Raw genomic sequence first — 20,310 nt, 5'->3', positions numbered from 1 at the left:
AAACCCCTGAGTGCAGCAACTCTTGATGGGAAACCTCCAAGTGATTGTCAGTTTTAGGCTGATGCTTTGCGGAAAGGTAGATTGGATGATAAGTAGAACACCCTCTTTTTGAATCTCTGCTGTCCTCCGATTATCTCTTCCATTTGTCTAGCAGATATTTCATTCTTATTTCTCATAAAGATTGACAACTATATATCTGGTACTTCGTCTTTTTTCTCTATTCTTGGACATTCTCCTTTCTGTACCTTTCTCCCTTTTATTAGCTCTGTCCTTGTGTCATGTGTTAGTGATGAGGGAATAGAGTAACAGTGTGGTTCCTGACATTCCCTCTTCACATTGCTTGTTCTTGAGGACTGCACAAACTGTTGTGCCTAGGCCTTTTCCCCAACATCTAGAGCTCCTGTTTCCCTCACCATGGTCCTGCAACCTCTTTGCTGCTTTTGCCACTCATGCTTTCTCACTTTGGGGAGTAAAATATAATCCGGTCCCTCGGATGTATAAAACGCTAAGGAGTGGCAATGAACCACTACATGCAGGCCACTCCTTTTATGTCCTAGGGTTACACGAAGGTGGGTTAAACAGGTGCTCATGTGACGCTTTCTTTAACTTGAGAGGTATGTTGGCTGCTTGCTGTAGCTCAAGCTAAAGGTTTGAAAGTCTTTTTTGCTTTAAAATATAGTTTTGGTCCCTCATTTGCTGTCTGATGGGGGAATGATTGTACAAGAAAGGATGGTGGAGGTTCAGTGAGATCTCTGGAGCTAGAATTGAGCTTACATGCGACAAGGTAGGCTTCACATGTCGTAAACAGCTAACATATTGCTATCAATGTCATTCTTAGCATGTTTCATCAGTCGGAGCTCTTCTCTCCTAGCCTTAGAGCTTTAACAGCCATTTGCTGTAAGTTGGGTATGGCTGAGCTGGAGGTATGATGCACACATTATGGCACGATAAAGTAAGTTAGCTAATAGTGCTTTCTGTGGTTTGCCTCACAGGAGCCATAGATTCACCTCGGAGTTAGTCTTAAAATAAATTTGCAATGCAAGTTTCGTCCTTAAAATTGAAGTGCACTAGGTAAAAGTTCACCTTTCCATTTTCATGGAACCCTTTGCAAGCCTAATTTCTTAGGCCTCTTTCAGGTTCCGATTATCACAACCCAGTGTCTTTGGGCTATTGTATCTGATAGATCCCACTCATTGGGGCGGGAGCTGGAGACCAAGAAACAATAGCAGAAAATAAAATACAGATCAAGTATAGTGCATCTTCGGACCCTCTGAATATTCAAACTCTGAATATAAATGATCTAAATGGCTGGTTGCCTCAATGATGTAGATCTAAACAGAGAACCTTGTAAAGTAGCCATGATATAGCTAATTAATAGACTGCTTCTAACTTCGTGTCAGAAATGTTCTGCAGATTACTTTGAGGACATTGTCACTTCTCACAAAACATTGCTTTGAGCACCGTTCCCACCCTCCGCCCACTATGCTCTTGCAGCCCCATACTCCTTTCCTCCTTCCAACTCTTCCTGCCCCTACTGCCCCTATCCCTCCTCTGGCCCTGGACCGAAGCATGGAATAAAGGATTTGAGTAGAAGAGCAAAGCAAGTCTGTATGATTGAAAAGCTATTTTTAGCAGACACTATATTTGGATTGATTAGCTTTTAGTTCTTCAATTGAAGAGATCAATGATCTAAGCGCTGAACAAATGAGCCTTGTTCTATGGTGAAGTTTAACTGTAGCATGAATAGGAATGTGCCCCTGCCTTTGACCAAGCCTTGGCATTATGAATGTAACATTGGTCTTTTATTTCCTACTTGTTTTACTGCAGCTCAACGTATGATACCAAAACGAGGCAAAAGGTGGCAGTGAAAAAGCTTTCGAGGCCCTTCCAGTCTCTTATTCATGCAAGAAGAACTTACAGGGAGCTGAGGTTACTCAAGCATATGAAACATGAAAACGTAAGTGAATTCTTCTCAAACATATCTCGCTTAGATTTCGTCATTCTCCACTGTTTGCTGTTTGACCTGCATAGGATAATGGTGTGCACTTAACCCTGCGTATGGGCATTGACATATAAACATGTATCTATGAAATGAATGATCTGCATTTCCTGTATAAGATGTTGCATATATTTTTCTTAATAAAGTGTAGTTCTGACATCCTACTCTGCTAAATTTACTTGAAGAGTGAGAGGCAGCTTGATGAACTTCTGCCACCATTTAAACAATCAAAGGGAAAACTAGCTTTTCAACTCCCTTCTCATTACTATTCTTTTTCTGAAAAGTAACTCATTTGCTGATGAGGCCATTTTGGGTGTATGTGTGTTTACTGGACCAATTGCAAATGTCTCCGAACTTCCTCTAATTGAGTGAATCATTTGCTCCATGGTAAGTGGTTATATCATGTCTGTAGCCTCTTACGGAGATCGAAATCCCACTTCTGACACCATTTGTACAGGGGGGAGGTGGGGGATGTGATGTACTTTAGAGCTCACTAGAGCATCAGTTAGTTACAGGAACGCCACCTAAAGTGCCTGTTGATTGTCCGAAATCAAAGTGGCCTGGGTCTTCAGAGCAGCATATATATTCTGTCTGTTTTTTTTTTTTAAAGAATCTTATTTTTAAGGAATACAAATAGCATACAATAAGGCAGGAGACGCTGTACATCATGGAATGAGCAATGCACATACAAAAATGTTTTGAGCAAGGAACGTGGGCAATATGACGTAAGCAATCCTCCGAGTAAATAATACGAGAACTGACGGTACATAATAATCATCCCATCAACCCATCGACATTATTGACCAGTTCGACACGAAGTAAAACAGGAGCTTAAAAAATTCGAGCAAAGAAAGTCATCATCAAGGGCAACGTATAAGGATAAAGAGAGGAGCGTCAATCGTTATCCATCGGCAGCGATTAAAGGCATGACATTACGAAGAATGTGAAGTGACGGCGACACCCCATGCCCCATCCGCCCACCAATCAGGATATTGCCATGAATAGCGTCCACTACTTGAATTTGAGCAAAAGGTAAAGACGTAAAACTCTAACTAGGACAATACAACATATACCCCTCCCTGCACCTCTGCATAAGGCTTCCGCCCCACCCCAACTAGCAGCGTGCCTGTCGCCCCACCTAACTAATTACCAATTATGGAAATTGGAGGAGGAAATTATCATACACACTCCCGGTCTCTCACCCCCCCCCGCCAAAAGCTGCGACCCCTACAGACAAAAAGTATACAAGAAAGATAGCACTAGCGAACTGATAGGGGAAAGCCATACCAACCACCCAGATCCCCGCATCGGCAAAAACAGTAGAATCCTTGTGTCCATTGAAGCCTGAGAGTCGAACCCAGATAGTCAAACTCAACCTGGAGAAGCGTGGCTCAGTGGTTAGAGGCGGCAGACCCGGAAGCTGAGATCGGCCGTGGACCAGGGTTCGATTCCCCGCCTCGGCGGGTCTCGGGCTCAAAATTCCACAGACTCGACAATTCTCGCTCCGGTGCCTACTCGACTCACGGGGTCACACTCTGCGACTCTGGGCAATAGCTTGCTTAATCTCCACTACGGCCCCTCGCGGTGGGATGCCTGGCTTTCACCTTGTGGATACCCTGCCGGGGTATCTCACAGGGGAATACCAGGACGGGTTCCCTAAGCAAGCGCCTTGATACCTTCGGGTGATACGTGCGCTATATAAGTCGCAATACATTTACATACATTTACAACCTTGTCCCTTACGATCTTCATACGAACTCCCACCAATAGAACCACTGCGTGGACAGGAGAATCAGAGTAGCGAAGGAAAGTCACAGAAGTACAGGAGAGACCAATCAAAAGTATGAAATCCCGCAATGCAGCAAGGACACTGAAATGTTCCCCCACCGATAATAAGTCTCGAAAATAGTTTTCCGGAAAATGCAGGAAAGCTAATCGGTGGGAAGCGGGGAAAGGAACAATCCAGAAAGCGGTAGAAAAAACTTCCAGACGTGAAACGCGAAGTAGGTCCATCACTAGCGTCGATGTTGTTGGGAGTGAAACACCCGAAGGGTTCTTATACTCGCAGGTCATTGCTCGAACATCGTTCAGGGATTTCAATCCGTTTATCTGCACGGGGCCATCCTCCTCAGTAGAGCTTCGTGTAGCGGGAAGATCAGCTCGTTCCAAGGCTGGCAAAAGGTCAGAGTCCGGTCCTGGACATGTGGTCTCAACCACTGCGCTCATTTTGTGGATGATGGAGTCCACTCGGTGGTGAAGCGCCCCGATGGCGGCCATTATGGTTCTTAGTGACAACACACTTTCCGTCCGATCCATCTCCTCACGCTCGAGCACTCCCGGAGGTCCCGGCAACTCTGGGGAATCAAGCAAGAGCGGAGCGGACGGTCACGGGTGGTGCCCTTTCAACGACCAACTTTGCGCAGCAGCAGCGAGCGGGGACCCCAGCCCGAAAGACCCGGGGCCTGCAAAGTCTCTGGGGAGAGGACCCCCACCCACGGCCAGATGTGTTCTCGGTCACTATTCCGTCAGCACCAACCAGGCCACACGACCGCCATCAGAGTTGGGCGAAAAATAACCTCCACTCCGGAAGACCGGACTCTGCCTAAGTCCCGCAGCCGATGTTGTTCAACTGAGACCCTGCTGGGTCAGCACTCGAGGCCCCGGCTCACACACTGGGCTGGGCCGAAAAATGAAGCACGGTAGAACTCCACCGTTCGAGCCCGCAAAAGTTTCCAGAGCACACCGTCTGGATCAGCAACACTTCAGCCGCACGGGGGTCGGGTGCAAAATCAGGATACTTGACAGGATAGTGTAGCTAGCGACGGAGGTCGGCGGAGCCGGGAGCTTATGCGGCCATCTTGGTTCCTAGCGTAGCTCCTCCAGCTGCTGTCTGTGTTTGTTGCTCAACGACCAACTACAAATGTCTCTGAACGTCCGCCAATTGTTGCATCATTTTCGCCATGGTAACTGGTTGTGTCATGTCTTTTGCCTGTTACGGAGACGGAAATCACACTTCTGACACCATTTATAACCGGCTCACAGACAGGCGAGACACAGACCAGGCACTTAGTAATATTCGTACAGAGGTTTTAGGTATTGGTGGCAATAAACATAAGAATAACAGTTTGACTTTTCCCAGAGTTCCTTCACTTCTCTTGGGTCACACCTGGTCTTTTCTTTCCACACCATTTCAGCATTCTGATTTGTGGAATAGTTCACCCACGGAAAAATAAGAGATCCTCGGTAGGAGTCATTTGCTTCTGTCATTACTGTCGCCAGTCACTGTTATGGTGTTAAAGGGGTTGCTAGGGTTCTGTGCCATGACTTTGGTATCACCCGTGCTCCTGGATATACAGTCACAATTTGCCCAATGTGCCCACATTTTTAGGCTTGCCACACCACAACTGCATACAGTGCCATTCATTTATCAGCCAGACAATCACTTGCCTGGTGCTATGGCCCACACCTCAGGCCGCAGCCGTAGGGACCTCCGTACCTCCTTCCCTTGGGCTGCTGGGACTATTCAGTGTCTCAGTCTCTCGACGGTCCTTGTAAGGTGTCGCGCTGTCCTAGATCCTTCGATTGGCTGCTTCCTTCCTCCAAGTGCGGTCCGATGTCTCTGCTCCTGCAGGCGCGACCTCTGTGCTCCTGTCTTCTGGCAACATCCCTTTATCTCCTCGTCCTGCAGTCGCAATGACGCCACTCCTCTTGGTGTCTCCCAGAGCACACCCCTCCTCTTGTTCCACCTTTAGTTTTCTGGCTGTTTTTGGTGGTGACATCATACTGCAAAACAACAGCAAAAAGCAATAATATTCCAATTTTTTTGTGCAAGAGAATAAATAGATCAAAAGTTTATATGTATATCATTGCACAATGAGTATCTTTCTCAGACCGGAGTCTGTCGATGGCATTTCGGCCTTTCATGATTTAGAAGGTCATCAGGACAAAAGGGAGCACAAGAATTATGATTGCTGCCTGTAATTATTCTAATTGGTAAAGTTTACTCAGAATTGTCTCTTAATGTAGTTAATAGCAGGGACAGAAGAGCGTCTGACTAGTGCAGGATATCATCATTTAAATAGCACTATAGGGATAAAATCTGATAACTGGGAGAGCACCACCACCACCGAAGTACGAAGAATCGTGTCGCACAATTTATGCGTATTACTTTGCGTTTTGTGTTGAATATGTGCAGACATTCCTAGACAGTCCTATAAGGAAGCTTGGTTGGCATAGGGTGACTGATGGAGGCCGGTAGTAAGATTAAAACAGCACACCAGTCTATTCTGTTTTAAAAAGCAAAACACAAGTAACATTTGCAGTGGGCTAGGTGAAGCCATTGCTGAATTGTGATTTTGTTGCTAGATTTTGTAAACTCCTCTGAAATCCATCGTACGAAATACGTACCATAACTTCAGCCAAACAGATAGAAAGATTGAGAACATGACCACATCTCCGGTACGTAACTGGTAAATTACTGGAAATTAAAATCTCTGATGTGAAATTCCTTGGGAGTTCACTAAAAATTAATGAGAATGCGTTGAGTGCTTCCAGCCTTATTTAGAGTTCTTCAGGCTCAGTACTCTGTTACAAATGTGGCAGTTGTGCCTTCTGCTGTACTTCAAATGTATTTTCCTCTCTGGCACTTGTAATTCTGCGGACAGGACATATAATACATTTGGGACAGAGTCCCTCTCTACCAAACTCAAAATGAAGCCCATTAGTCATCTTTGGATTATATTTATGTAGTGCACTAAATGCTTCTCTGTCTATAGGGACTGAGCACCGTGTTGGCTGCGGTAATGATAGGAATCTAGCAAAAAAAGGTGGGTCTTAGTAAGAATTTGAATTCTGTTAACTGGAGGTTCTAATCTTGGAGTATTAGTGTTCCATAATAAAATATTGATGTTAAAAGAGCGGTTTCTTCCCTTGGTGGTTTTAGAAGAGCCATTGGAGATAGGAAACCATTGTTAATTCGTGAGATCATTATTTAGTCAAAGCATGGGGCAGGTTCAAACACATCTATGAATATGACAGAGGCATCTGAATCAAACCAGATTTTCCATTTGTAGCCAGTGTACCGGTCTTCTGTTGTCCGGTACCGTTTACCTTCTACAAAGCTTATTTTTAAGCATAACCCCAATGTTTTGAGCTATACCAAGTTTATTTAGCTGTTTTTGTTTGTTTCAAGATTATTTGTTTTCATAGGCCAGCCCAACCTGAATGGTGGCTCTCACAACTACTACTCTCATAACAGAAGCTATTGGGGATATCATGTTGCTTGTAAGATACTGCTCCCAACTTTTCCTGGTTGAAGGGAAAGCTTCATCCAAGAAGACTAGACAATGTTTTGTTTCGTTAACGTAGGTAAAAATAAATGATTTTTGAACGCAGCAGCAGTGGTTGAGTCCATTTTAGAAGGTGGCATTTTAGTTTCCCCAAACAGGCCAAATAACATCTCTATCTCAGGTACCTCCCTACTACCTTCTTCGATGTTGCTGACTTAAGTACATTCACTTGCTGTTATTTTTAAAACAGCCCCCAAGGGCAAAATTGACTCACTGAGTTTGAAAATGAGTTGGGTATCAGTAGCATACTTTTTCATATACAAAAGCACAAAGTAATGAGTGTCAACATTTAGACGGTGATATTAAATATATGCTGGCAGTAAAAATCCTTATATAACTCCAGTTCCATTTAATATGGGCCATTTTCAGCATGGCGTTAAGGCTAGAGAAGAAAGAAATTAATCAATTTAAAGAGGGATCCTTGTGTTTTCCCTAACCTTCTAAATTGAAAGCTTCTATTTGGTCTCAGATTGGTCTTGGACTTGGAGTGAAATGTAAAAACTGCACTTAACACTTCCCATAGGCATTTGCAGTGGAAGTAATTATTCATTCCAGTTAAAGCCTTTCTCATTGATACCATAATGGCAATTTTCTAGTTGATTGTATAAAATCTATTTTTTTTGATTCTCCATTTGATTGTACATTGTTTTACTTTTAGATCATCATTTTGTAATGGTAGAATTTCTAGTTCTTCTGAGTACAGACGAGTTTTGCGAGCCTGTAGACAAACCTTCACCTTTTTTGCAATGCTATTTTGGTGGTCCTGAAATATTTGTTCAAACTTGCAGACCTGTAGTTTTTAAATGTCAATTCTTGGAAATGCTCTTGAACACTTTTTGAAGTTCACTTTATCTCTTGGTTTGACAAAGTACCTTTTCTGGGAGGCTCCAAACAACCAGAGCCGAAAATTCAGAGTTTAGTTTATTATAGCAGATTAGACCAGATGGATGGATGGGCTAGTGGTAAAATATAGTTGCCTTGTCTTTTTATAATACAATATAATAGGTGTTCCTTTATGGTTCATAGGGCCTTATATCAATTATTCGGATTTGCTGGGAGTAAAGAAATTATTCCAACATCTCTGTATCATTCTGGGAGGCAATACCGAAATGCAGATTAAACTCTTCCCTCACCATCACCCAGTTTGGTATCTTTCAGTTTGGACATATATTCTTACACCCGAGAGGAAAAATCATTGTCACTCAGTGGCTGCCAGTATGTACACACTTAACTGCCCTTTCACATTGCGTCCTGCCCAGAAGGAATTGCATATATACCTGCTTGTTCCCAAATCTTGGATCTAAATTGTTTACAAAATCACAATCCATTATTCATTCCTTGCAATGCTCATCACCATAGCCGCATGCAAGAATTTGTGTTTATATTTTTAAGTTGGATGACACAGAACACTCAACCATTAGATATGAACATGAACACAACTGGCTTTCTTAGGGCTCTTAGGGCTGGGGAGAATGTGCAAACCAGTTCTTAAGTAGATCAAGAACAGGATAATTAAGAGGAGGTTATTACATAAGACAAAGTAAAATAGGGAATATCGTTCTTAGTAACATACCCTAAGCTCTGAAAAATAGTGGTAAGTATACCATTGGTTACCCCTTTTGATGATTAGTAAAAGGTACACATTAAGAGAAAAAAAAGACAACAAACTTATATGAAGTCTTTTCCAAAATGACACTGGAATCCCTGCCTGGCCAGCTCATGGCATGTGAAATTGCTCATAGGTGGAGCTTCTGAGGCTCAGGGAAGTTTCGGCTTGCACTTGTAGTGTTAGTAATCATGTTCTATAAAAAGAAATTGGAAGTATGAATCCCATGCATGATTAGATACTTTTTCAAGGTAACTCGATTTGTATGTGGTGCTTCATAACATTCAAAATGCTGTAAATAACCGGTGTTAATATGACGCCACAGCCTTTTAATAGTGTTCCAATAACAGAACTTTAAATTTTCTTAGAAGAGCGCATGAGAAGCCCGACGGGAACTCAGCATGGTATTGTGGAGACTGTCTTATCAGATGAGCCCCCCCCCAGACTTTTTTGTTGGTTTTTGAATACTTGGAAAGGCAAGTAAAACCAAAGTTGTCACACGTGAGTGAATAAATGAATACATTATGATTCAAGCAAGAAATACTGAATACATTCATAAGTGCAACAAGGCATTCAACAAGAGACTGCTATAATTAAAGGTTTAATGAACGACGCGGAGAGCCAGTTTCATCATTAAACCTACAATAACATACCCTGTGTATCAAGAAAGAGATGGGAGACTATCAGATAATATTATAAAGCACCTACGCAGGATCGGGGATGATGTTGTCTTCAAGCACATATGAGGTACTGTGTCCCTACAGATAGAAGACTTATGACAAACAAATCGACATAGTCAATTAAATAACCTTAAAATCAAGAAAGCTGAAGACCAGTGAAGTTTAGAAACCATGAAGATTTATTAATTAATCAAAGTACACAACAGAAGGAGAAAAAAAGTAAAAATGCATGGTAAGTCCATATACGGCAAAAGGCTCAATTAAATGCTGGAAAGAGAATGACATTAAGTCAAGTTTCAGGACAAAAATATTGTAAGTCCCAAGCAGGAGACCAACTAACGTGGGTCTGCTCATGGAAATCTGGGCAAACTAGACTTGCTTACCTCTCAAATGTACCCGTGGAAAACAAAATACACAGTGAAAATAAATATAAAAATATATATATGCATATATATGTTGAGTGTACAAAGTTATTTTTTTAGAAGTACGTTTTATTCCTTTTGAATGTAGGACACAAACCAACCCCTGTATACATAATAGGAAGCACCAGATCTACCAACTAATTTGAAGTCTATTACAATTGTTGTGTGTACAGTGCACAGCTTGAGGAGTGGTATCAGGCTGAGATTGAGTCTAGTGCAAAGGAAACCGGCTTCTTGGTGGTTTGGGGACTAACACCTTCATGGCAACTGCCAGAGATATCCCACCATCTCGACCCTCATAAGAGGTCTGCTAAAAGCTGATGAATGAGACTAGCACATTTGTCTCTTGAAATTAAAAGAGATCGCTGTAAAATCCTGATAATTTCTCAAATCAGGGAACCAAACTCTTCCTGACTCACTCCTTTGAAGAGTCGGCCAAGAAATCCTTGTACTTTTTTTTTCCAAAATCAAAAACACAACTTTTTCTGATATTACTTTTGGGAAGCTGTGGAGCAAGAGAACTTGGAAGATTTAGAGGATTTTCGGAGGCAGGCATATTTTGATAGCAAACACACTGGACACAAACTCAAGTGAATGTCCTCTTAAAGCTTAAATCTGACATTAGCTCTTGTTTGTTCCACTTCACCCAGTTGATGTTTCTCTGATTTCACTTAATATTCCAGGAGACTAGAATAAATTCAGGAATTTGGGAGTGAGGGTGCGAGATGGTGATAAGCTAAAGGAGGCAACCTGATTTTAGACTAGACTCAAAGAAAGTGGAGCTTCTTCAGGATTTTGAAATTATTTAAGATAGTTGATAGGGCTGGTGGCTCTGCTAACCTACTTTTTGTTGGACTGTTAGTTCTTGCTGCCTTTCGCGGTAAGGCCGTCCTTTATTTAATGCTAATGCTAATGTCAAGTTTCACAGCTCTGGGTAGCAAACGATCTTCACAGGCAACCTACTGGTGGCCTCCATGTCTAGCCAAGCCTGAATTACACAAGCTAAAAAGTAATAATCGCCGGCATACATTATATAAAACATGAAGCAACACCCATTTCATCCTAAAACACAGCCTATAAGATCAGTGGCAAATTTGAGAAAATACAAGCAGCACCCTTCATGTTTTGTAATGTTGGCGCTGAAACAATATGCTGTTAAAACAGGGTGATCTGCAGCTAATTCCCTGACGTTTGGATGGAAAAGCTTCCTCCTGAAAACAACTAGAGACTGACCTACACAAATATGTTAAATTGATTCAAAAGAAGCCAGACAAAGTAACTCAAGCTAATCTTGCTTTTTAGTCTTCTGCCAGGTACCATTGAACTGAAAAACTAAAATGTAATATCGTTTAAAACGTTAAACATTTTTTAGCTTCTAAAGTGAAGTGAAGAGGACTGTGATTTCACTTAATAAGCCAAAATCATGCTGATTTGCATGTCCCTGCAGTTGTACATTAGCAATTACAGACCTGGGGAGGTAATTGAGAATGAAAGCGAAAATATATTCAGCCAGCTTGTAGTAGTGTGTGCCTAGATTAATGACCGTATGACTCCACAACATGCAAGTAATGTCTGGAAAATTTTAAGTTGGATTTTCCTGATCACCAAGTCAAAAAACAAGTCAGAGACTGGTTTGTGCTAGTCTTGTAATTCTCAAAAGCTATAACAATAATTTCAAAGAAAATAAACTAATTTAGAAGCTGGCGTAGTAATGGGTGTCATGGTGCTTTTACATGGAATGCATTAAACGGAAATAAATGAATTAGGTGATGCAGAACTTATTGCTCCATATTCACCCTACCACCATGCATTCATAAGTGGCATTTATTTTTGGTCTGTTAGCCTGCTGACATCATAACCTATTGTAAGAATCCATGTTAAGCATTACTTCAAAAGTATTGAATGTATGTGAATTGTAAAATGGATTGGTGTGACCTACCAAATGTGGCTCTCCCACCAACAGTCAAGTTGCTTATTGCATGTTGGAAAGAAATATTTTACCATTATTGGTTAGGAATATACAACATCAGTTTAGAAGTAAATTATACAACTTACTGTCTAGTGTCCTTTATAGTTCTCAGCAAAAAAATTGGCCATTAGTAAAGAAATGTAAAAACGTTTAATGAAACATCATTCATTGTAGTTTGAGTAATAGAAATATATTGTTGATGAGTTAAAATCCTTATAAAAATACTGCTTCCAAAATCATTAGATTTTCTGATTCCTTTTTAAGAATGAAAATTGTCTACTTCAAATTTTATTTTCATAATGAATAACATTTCAAGAGATAAATTAGTTTCAATCTTTACTTGAAATAACATCTTGTGGTATCCTTATTACACACCAACTGAATATCTGTGCTATTCCCACTACTCTAATATTCTAAGTAGCTCTTGTAGTCCCTCAGTGTTCCTGACGTGTTGTGTCTGTATTACCATGATGATTTGGGTGATGAACGGAAATCACCTTATTCTTTAACTTGATATAAATCATGTCCATATATTTGGTGATTCTACCTACCTTCTACTGATTTCCCCAGCCAGGCATAGTTATACTAGGTTTATCATATTGCTTACCTTATTTTAGTGAAAGAATGGTCTCAATAGTTAAACCAGCTCTTCATTAAAACCTGACAAGACACAGATAAGATAAAGGACTGATTCTAAATGTTCACAAGATAGACAATAGCAGCTGCAGTCTTCTGGTGTTATTTCTTTTAGATTCACCCTATGATCAATTATAGGGATCAAAAAGAGACCGAGTCTTAAGAATCACATTTAATTCAGTTTTCCTGGTTTTCAGCAGGTATGGTTGAAGCATATCTGATGTGCAGCTTTCTTTAAGAATTTAGCTTGTTTCAATGCACAAATTCTTGCATAGTCCTTCATATAGCATACTTCTCATTTCCCCGATGAGAGTTTCTTCGAATGTGAGTGTATGAGGGAGAATCATGGCAGACTGTTATGATTTCTAGGTGATGGGGGGGGGTAGTTTCTATGTACATAGTCCACTTTTGGGCTATACTGTTTTTGGGGTCTACTTCATCCCACAGTATCTTCAAGGTCCCCTTTCCTGCAGCTCATAACCTCTAAAAGTATTTGACATATGCAGCATCCAGCATGTAGGCTGTATTTGGGAACTCTAGTTCTTGTTTAAGTTGTGTCGCAGTTTGAGGGTTTGGTTTTTAGAGGGCTGTTTGAGGCTTGAGTACTAGTTGGAGTATTTTGTCCTAAGGTGGTTCCTGGCCTATACCAATTTACCAGTCCAGGTTTAACCTAGCACAGGATCTCACCATCGTTGATCATCTGTAAATTTCTGTGTTTTATTTATGGAAAAAATGTAGATAATGTATTAAACTTTCTTCTGGATGGTGGCCAGATATATTACGTCAATGTCTTTTTTTCCAGCACAAACAGTGATAATTTTAAGGGTCACACTAGAGAATGAACTCTTCCCAGAAACTAGTTGAGAAAGTAACATTGTGTTTTGAACGGAAGGTTTTAACCCGTTGGCTGCGCCGCCCGTTTTGCGGAAGTGCTGCACTTCCGCAAAACGGGTGGGGCCGCGTCGGCCATTGGCCGACGGCAGCACCAGCGAGGTAGTGCTGCAGTCGGCCAATGAGGTAGTGCTGCCGTCGGCCAATGGCCGACGGTAGCATGGATGGGGTTAAAGAAATTTCTTTCCTTCCTAAGTATGTTCACTACTACATGCTATAAGGAGCAAAGTGTGATATGGTGCACAGGTAAAACATTACTTCATTTGCATGGGGCCACACACGTCTACAAATGAGGAAACACCCTCTTGCGATCACACTGGCACGCATGCAGAGCCCGTGTGATACGTATTACAGAAGGGGCTGCAGAAGCATCTGTGACCTCCTCTATAATATCAAGTAGCCCTGGGGCACAGAAAGCAGGAGCCTATGCCCGTTGCACCCCTGGGGCACACTCCTTAATGAGACCCTTAGTGTTGTAAATGTGTCTGCACCTACGAATGCGAGTCGACAATGGCAACTCATCTGTATTAGTGCTGCTGGATATGTCGGCTGCATTTGATACGGTAAATCATGCAGTGCTGATAGGCAGGTTGGAGAGACTGGGTGTGAAAGGCTGTGCCCTGAAATGGCTACAATCATATCTTTCAGAAAGACAACAGGTGGTAACCATGACACCGTTCGCCTCATCGAAGTCGCCAGTGCGCCATGGAGTGCCACAGGCTTCGGCAATAAGCCCCATTCTCTTCAATGTATATCTTCGCCCCTTGATTCCCATTATGAAATCATTTGGGGATAGATCATGTCAATTACGCCGACGACACCCAACTGGTGTTTTCCCTGGAAGGGAAGCACGCGTTGTCAGGAATGCATGCATCGAGTCTCTGGCTGGCTCAAAGTAAACTCTTTGCAGTTTAACGGGGGCGGGAAAACTGAGGTGGTATACTGCTCGGCTGCCAAAATGTTACAGCGTTTGCCGTGCGAGTTCAGACTTACCCCAGAGGATGACCCCCTGACCCCAGTTAAAACTGTTCGCAACCTGGGTGTCCTGGTTGATGAAGATCTTCAAATGCTATCACAGGCTAATAAAACGATCAGTACGTGCTTTGCCTTGTTAAAAGCGCTCCGCCAGATCCTTCCTCTGCTGCCTAATGAGGCCAGACCACTGGTGGTGAGGAGTATAATTCTGAGTAGGCTGGACTATTGCAACTCCGTTTCTGGGAGCTCCACAATATATCCTGCATGGGTTGCAAAGAGTCCAGTCTATAGCCGCAAAGCTGGCACTTAACAGACAACGCACCTCATCTACTACATTGGCCCTTAGAGATCTCCACTGGTTGCCCATTAGGGACAGGGTCAGTTTCAAATCCCTATGCATAGTCTACAGAGCAGTGCATAGTACAAGAGAGATTCATCTGGTACAGACCCACCAGACTTCTTCGCTCCTCTAACGCAAATCTAGTAATGACCACCAGATTCAAGAAATCTCGGATGGGAGGCAGGGCTCTTGGCACAGTAGCATCACGCCTTTGGAATGAGCTACCTCAAAGCATTAGACAAGCCAGCTCTTTGCTTTACTTTAGAAGGTGCCTGAAGACTTGGCTATTTCCCAGAAATGAGAGTAATACCTTCCATTAACAATCAGGCCCGTCTCTGTTGAGTCCGTCTGTTCAGGTTACAGCGCCAGGATACCCGTAGGGTGACAGCTGCGCTATATAAGAACGGCAATACAATACAATTTAAAACAAATAAATGCCATAAACAAATAAATCCTCTTGCTGGCAGTACATTGTTTGCATATTTTAGCTTGTATCAGTGGATGGTAGGATTGTTGGTAGGTTTTGTTTGGAGTTGATCTGTGGTAAATCAGTGTAGACTATTGTGTTTCCTGTATCTTGTGAACATTTGAATATTTAAAAAGTGGCTTGAGTTGAGAAACTTGAGTAATTAGAGAAGAGGCAGCAAGATTACATAGTCTTGTGCAAAGACTCTTTAAGGTCATAAATGCTGAAAGATGTGCATAACATTATTGTACTTAACCAACCAAATCACTACATTTTAAAGTATGGATTGATGGGGTAGATGTTTAATTAACTTATGTGGTCATTAGCAAAATAACTTTAAGAAGTACTCCTTAGAAGAGGGGCTTTGGCTCTTCTCACATTTTGACTACCTTGAGTACAGCATTTGATTAGGCACAGGTTGTGTATTTGACAGAAAAGAGGCTTGATTGCATCACCGTTTTTGTCCTGTGGGAAAGCTTATCTATCCTCCATACATCCGTACAGTGTTGGTTATGGTGGCAAGCCAATGATAAAGGCTGTAGGCCTGATGGGTTTACTAAGACAAAGATAGTAGGCCTCAGATTTTTTTTGTGAAAATGCAGTAGGCCTTCAAGGGTGTTTTGTTATTAAACCGTGTTAAAGGCTGTAGATGGGTACTGTGTTGTATGAAATCTTACATGTTATCATATTGGGTTTGGGTATTGGTAACCCCATCTGACAAACCACAGAGGGTAAAAGATTTCACAATGATAATCCTTGTTAGCCCCTCTTCTGATGGGTTGAATACTGTTGTGCAATCTGGAATTTTGTGTGTATTTATAATTTTATGATTGTACGCCTGATAGTTCACTTGTGGCAAAGATTGCACTCAAAAGTGAAGCTGATTTTGGTTATAGCAACAAGCCAGTGGGGCTTGGGCCTGATTGGTTCATTGAGAAAAGGTATTTCAGGTGCCATAGGTCGTATCTTATTATTGAAAGTTATGACTGTAACTGCAGGACTCACTTATTTATTGCGATATCAGTTGCAAAAACAATAGCTTTAACAGACTCCCGTAGTAGCTAAGGGTTTTAGCCCTTGTCATACATAATGACGAATTGTGGTGGTTGAACGGTTGCAGTGTGATAATCCTTTTAAAGGGCTGCAAAGTGTAATTGTGTCAGGCTCATATAATTAATAAAAAAAAGTGTAGAAATGCACACAAACATTAGCATAAAGGGAGTTTGAACCGGCTCTCGTATGCAATTTGTTGTTTCAGTGTAACTCACATTCTGCTTCCACTCATGGGCCCGCTTTAGCTGCTGTCTCTTTTGCAATGTGATTGAGGGCTATTTTGGAATGATCACATTAGCACATCTGCTTGAAAATGAGTGCACTTCAGAGTCCGTTTCGTTCTCACGTATTTTTTTATTTAACGTTTAATGGTTTTTTTTCAGCAGTTTCCTTAGACGGTACTGCCCGGCTGCACGCTTGCTGTCCATTTAATCTACTGTGCGCTGCATCATGCGCGACCACTGCTCCTAAACAGGGCTGCCATTTTGGAATGTTATTGACAGTAGCATATCATTGTTTTATCATTCCATGATGGTCCCAAAATTCAGAAGTATTATTTTGACCTTCTTGGAGTGGTACAGCTATGATCTAATATTCACAATAGTATTTCAAGATGCAGGCAGAAGTTGTGGGGTAGACCGAGGCTCTTCGCACTAGCAGGGACAGGTTTCCTCGAACTCTTCCTCCCCTGCTGCAACAGCTGCCAACTTGCTTTAACTTGCCCGCAAAGGACCATACTCTGCTGCTAGCAGGCATGACATTTATCCCTATGCTCGTGATCCAGCACTTCGAATAGATGGGTCATGCAAATCATTCTGCAGTATTGGTGCAAGACGCCCACCTTCTACTGGCCAAGTATGCCATCGAGCTAGTGCTGGCTTAATAGAATAGAGTGGGGCGCTATTCATGCTACTTCCTCAAACAGACAGCAGAGACCTCAAGTCTATGCTGGATCCCACCCATTAAATGGCTTTCTAGGTAAAGATCAATTCACGAGTCTCACTCTCTCAAATGATTTCTGCTCTGGATGTCTTTTGTTCCTACTGCAGCCAGGTTGGGAGATTTTTTATGATTCTGATGTTACAGATTCCATCCTGGGTATCAATGGTGACGGTTGTGAGGCTTCTTGAACTCCTAGCCTCATGCATCCTTCTGTTTCTGAATGCCAGATTTCATATGCGGGCCCTAAAGTAGAACCTTTGGTTTTAGCGGGCTTACCATCATGGCTGCCTCTTTGACTCCAGGCCTTCAGTGGTGTCAAATGCAAACTTGACCTGTGGCAGGCCTCTTTCTTCCCCATCCAGACTTCCCATTTGGGACAGACGCATCGCTGCATGGGTGTGGAGGTCATTTGGGAGGCGGGGAAATCAGAGGCACCTGGTCTCCAGCAGAGAGCCAGCTACATGTAAGTTTTTTAGAGCTTCGGGTGATCGGTCTGGCAGTGAAAGCCTTCCTACCATCCATCAAAGCATGGCTGATTCAAGCACTTAAAGATGAAACGACCACCTTGTGGTACTGCAACATACAAGGTCTAGCAGGAGGTCCTACATCTGTTGATATGACTGGACCAGTAGAAAATTTTTCTGGTAGCCAACCATCTAGCAGGATCTCTGAATGCTAGATGAGTTCAGCTTCGAAGACTCTAGCTGTCGGACCATGCGTGGCATATCCAATCCAAGATGGCATAGGGCATCTTCAACCAGTGGGGCATGCCCCAATTAGGATGGAAAGAATTAGCAGTGTCCCCTTAACTGTGCACTGGAGTTTCCTACAGATAACTCCTCAGGGGATGTGCTCTGACTATGATGGGACACAGGTCTTCTGTACACCTGCCCCTCTATTGCCTCTTCCCAAGTTCTGAGGAAAGTCAGGGAAGACTGGACGCAAATCATATATTGGCCGGGATACTAGGGGATCTTGAGCATGAATATTTACCTTCAAATTTAGCTACCATTTCGAGTGGACCTCTTACCTCAGCAACAGATGAGGGTCCTGTGCACCTGTCTCCATATGTGGAGATTTAACATCACCAGTTGTATGCACTTCATCTGCTGCAGTAATCAATTTCATTGCAACCCGATGCCCTTCCACAAAGTCCATCTGTGGTGGGTGCTTAAGGATGTTCATTGCCTGGTGTGGTACTCATCATACCTACCCTCTGCAGGAAAAATATTTAAATGATTGTTTTATCGTTGGCGCACCAAGGCCTTGCAGTAGGCACATATAAGGGTAACCTGTCTTGCCTTTCTGTTTTTACATCATAACTCCGGCTTTCTCCTCAAAGCCATTCGTCATGCTGCAATGGGACTTGAACTTAGTGTTGACATGTCTTATGTGCACACCTTTTGAGCTGCTTACTGAGACGGATACTCAAAATAGTCTTTCTGATTGCCATGAGTCCTGCATACTGTGTGAGTGAACTGCAGATGCAATCTGTGCAACGTGCTTTCACCACTATCTTTTTGGACAAGTTAAGGTTGAAGTTCCAGGTGGACTGCTTATCCAAAGCTTTGACGCTTTCCACGTTAACCAATCTTATCAGTACCCACTTTTTTCGCATCACCTCACGATTTAAAAGAGAAGGCGAGAATCCACTGGCTCAACCCTAAAAGGGTGTGTTTTTATATGGAATGCACAAGGGACCGTTGTGAGCATGGCCAGCTCTTTGTAGCATTCTGTGCTACATTATCTTAACCTGCGCAAGTGGCAGACCAAAACTGGAACTTGCTCTCTCAATTCTTGGGACAGCAGTAGGTGGATCCTGGTGCTGGTCAGATAAGTGTGCACCAGTGTCTATCCTCGCCTTTAAGATTGAGGTTTTGGCTAATAAAAGGTAAACTCAAGATTTAGGTCATTTATTTTAGACTTCGTTATTGATGTTTCCACTTACAAACTCAACATGTTATAATAACGTTTATGCAACTAGAGGTCAAATGATTAAGACTGACATAGATTATTTCGCTACCGACAAAGTGTGCTAATACCTGGAACATATTGTGGTGGGACATAGAGAGACAAAAAGCCGTATGAGATCAGGAAAATAGAACATTTGCAAAGTTCGAAATCGAAACAAAGATCTATACGTTTGTGCATCTTGCTTTGGTTGTTTAACTTGATATGATTTCAGAGGTTTCTCAGACGTCAACAGGGCATATGGTTATAGAAGTTATTTGTCACTTAACAAATACCAAGGAATATATCTTAAAGGTACGTAATATTCTATTTGGTACCTCTCGAACTGCTAGTGTGTAAGTTTCATTATGTGTAAATCTGAACTCGTAAATGTTGTGTTTTATATACATATAATTTCTTTACGTTAATGCGTTCAATTCAAAATAACACCTTGTTTTCGGAGTAATCAGTTGTACTAAATGGAGGGACTGCATCTTATACCAACGCAAGCATACAAAACCACCTCCCTTTTAGGAGTACTGTTAGGATATTGATATAGTGGTCTTTGAATAACCCCACTTACTTCCTGCTGTTATTTAATTAATGTTTATATTTCAGGTGATCGGGTTGCTGGATGTGTTTACGCCTTCAACTGCAAATGAAAATTTTAATGAAGTGTAAGTAATATTGTATTCCAAGTGTGCGCATGTTGCCTGATTTATTTTAATTATTTTTTAAAAAATTAGTTTGGGTTGTTAAAATGGTTGGAGGATGCATGTTAACCAACTAATCATTCTGTCACTCGAAACATTTTAATTTTGATAGGCAGGAGTCTTGTTTATTTTCTCCTCTTGTGTGCACTTCACTGATATCCATAATGGTGGGCAAGTCGTCAAGTAAACCAGGTTAACACTAATGTGACCAGACACTCAACCAAGACTAGAGTTAAAAAGGTCTGTCCCCAAACTTGACTTTTTCAGTCTGTTTTTAATGTTTCATATCCTAATATTGATTATCATCTGAGTACATGCTC

The 20,310-nt window shown here is 42.0% G+C and overlaps 1 protein-coding gene across 1 annotated transcript in view; it reads left to right on the top strand.

Moving 5' to 3' along the window:
• The window catches only part of MAPK11 (mitogen-activated protein kinase 11), a 212,278-nt gene that overhangs the window by 81,517 nt on the left and 110,451 nt on the right, over positions 1-20,310 (top strand). Inside the window, exons 2-3 of the mRNA XM_078679120.1 lie at positions 1,828-1,957; positions 19,896-19,954. Of these exons, the coding sequence (XP_078535246.1) occupies positions 1,828-1,957; positions 19,896-19,954 (189 nt within the window). The remainder of the gene's footprint in view (positions 1-1,827; positions 1,958-19,895; positions 19,955-20,310) is intronic.

Source organism: Lissotriton helveticus, chromosome 1_1 (genome assembly GCF_964261635.1).
Source record: "Lissotriton helveticus chromosome 1_1, aLisHel1.1, whole genome shotgun sequence".
Classification (NCBI taxonomy): Eukaryota; Metazoa; Chordata; class Amphibia; order Caudata; family Salamandridae; genus Lissotriton; species Lissotriton helveticus.
This window is presented reverse-complemented; position numbering and strand designations above follow the sequence as displayed.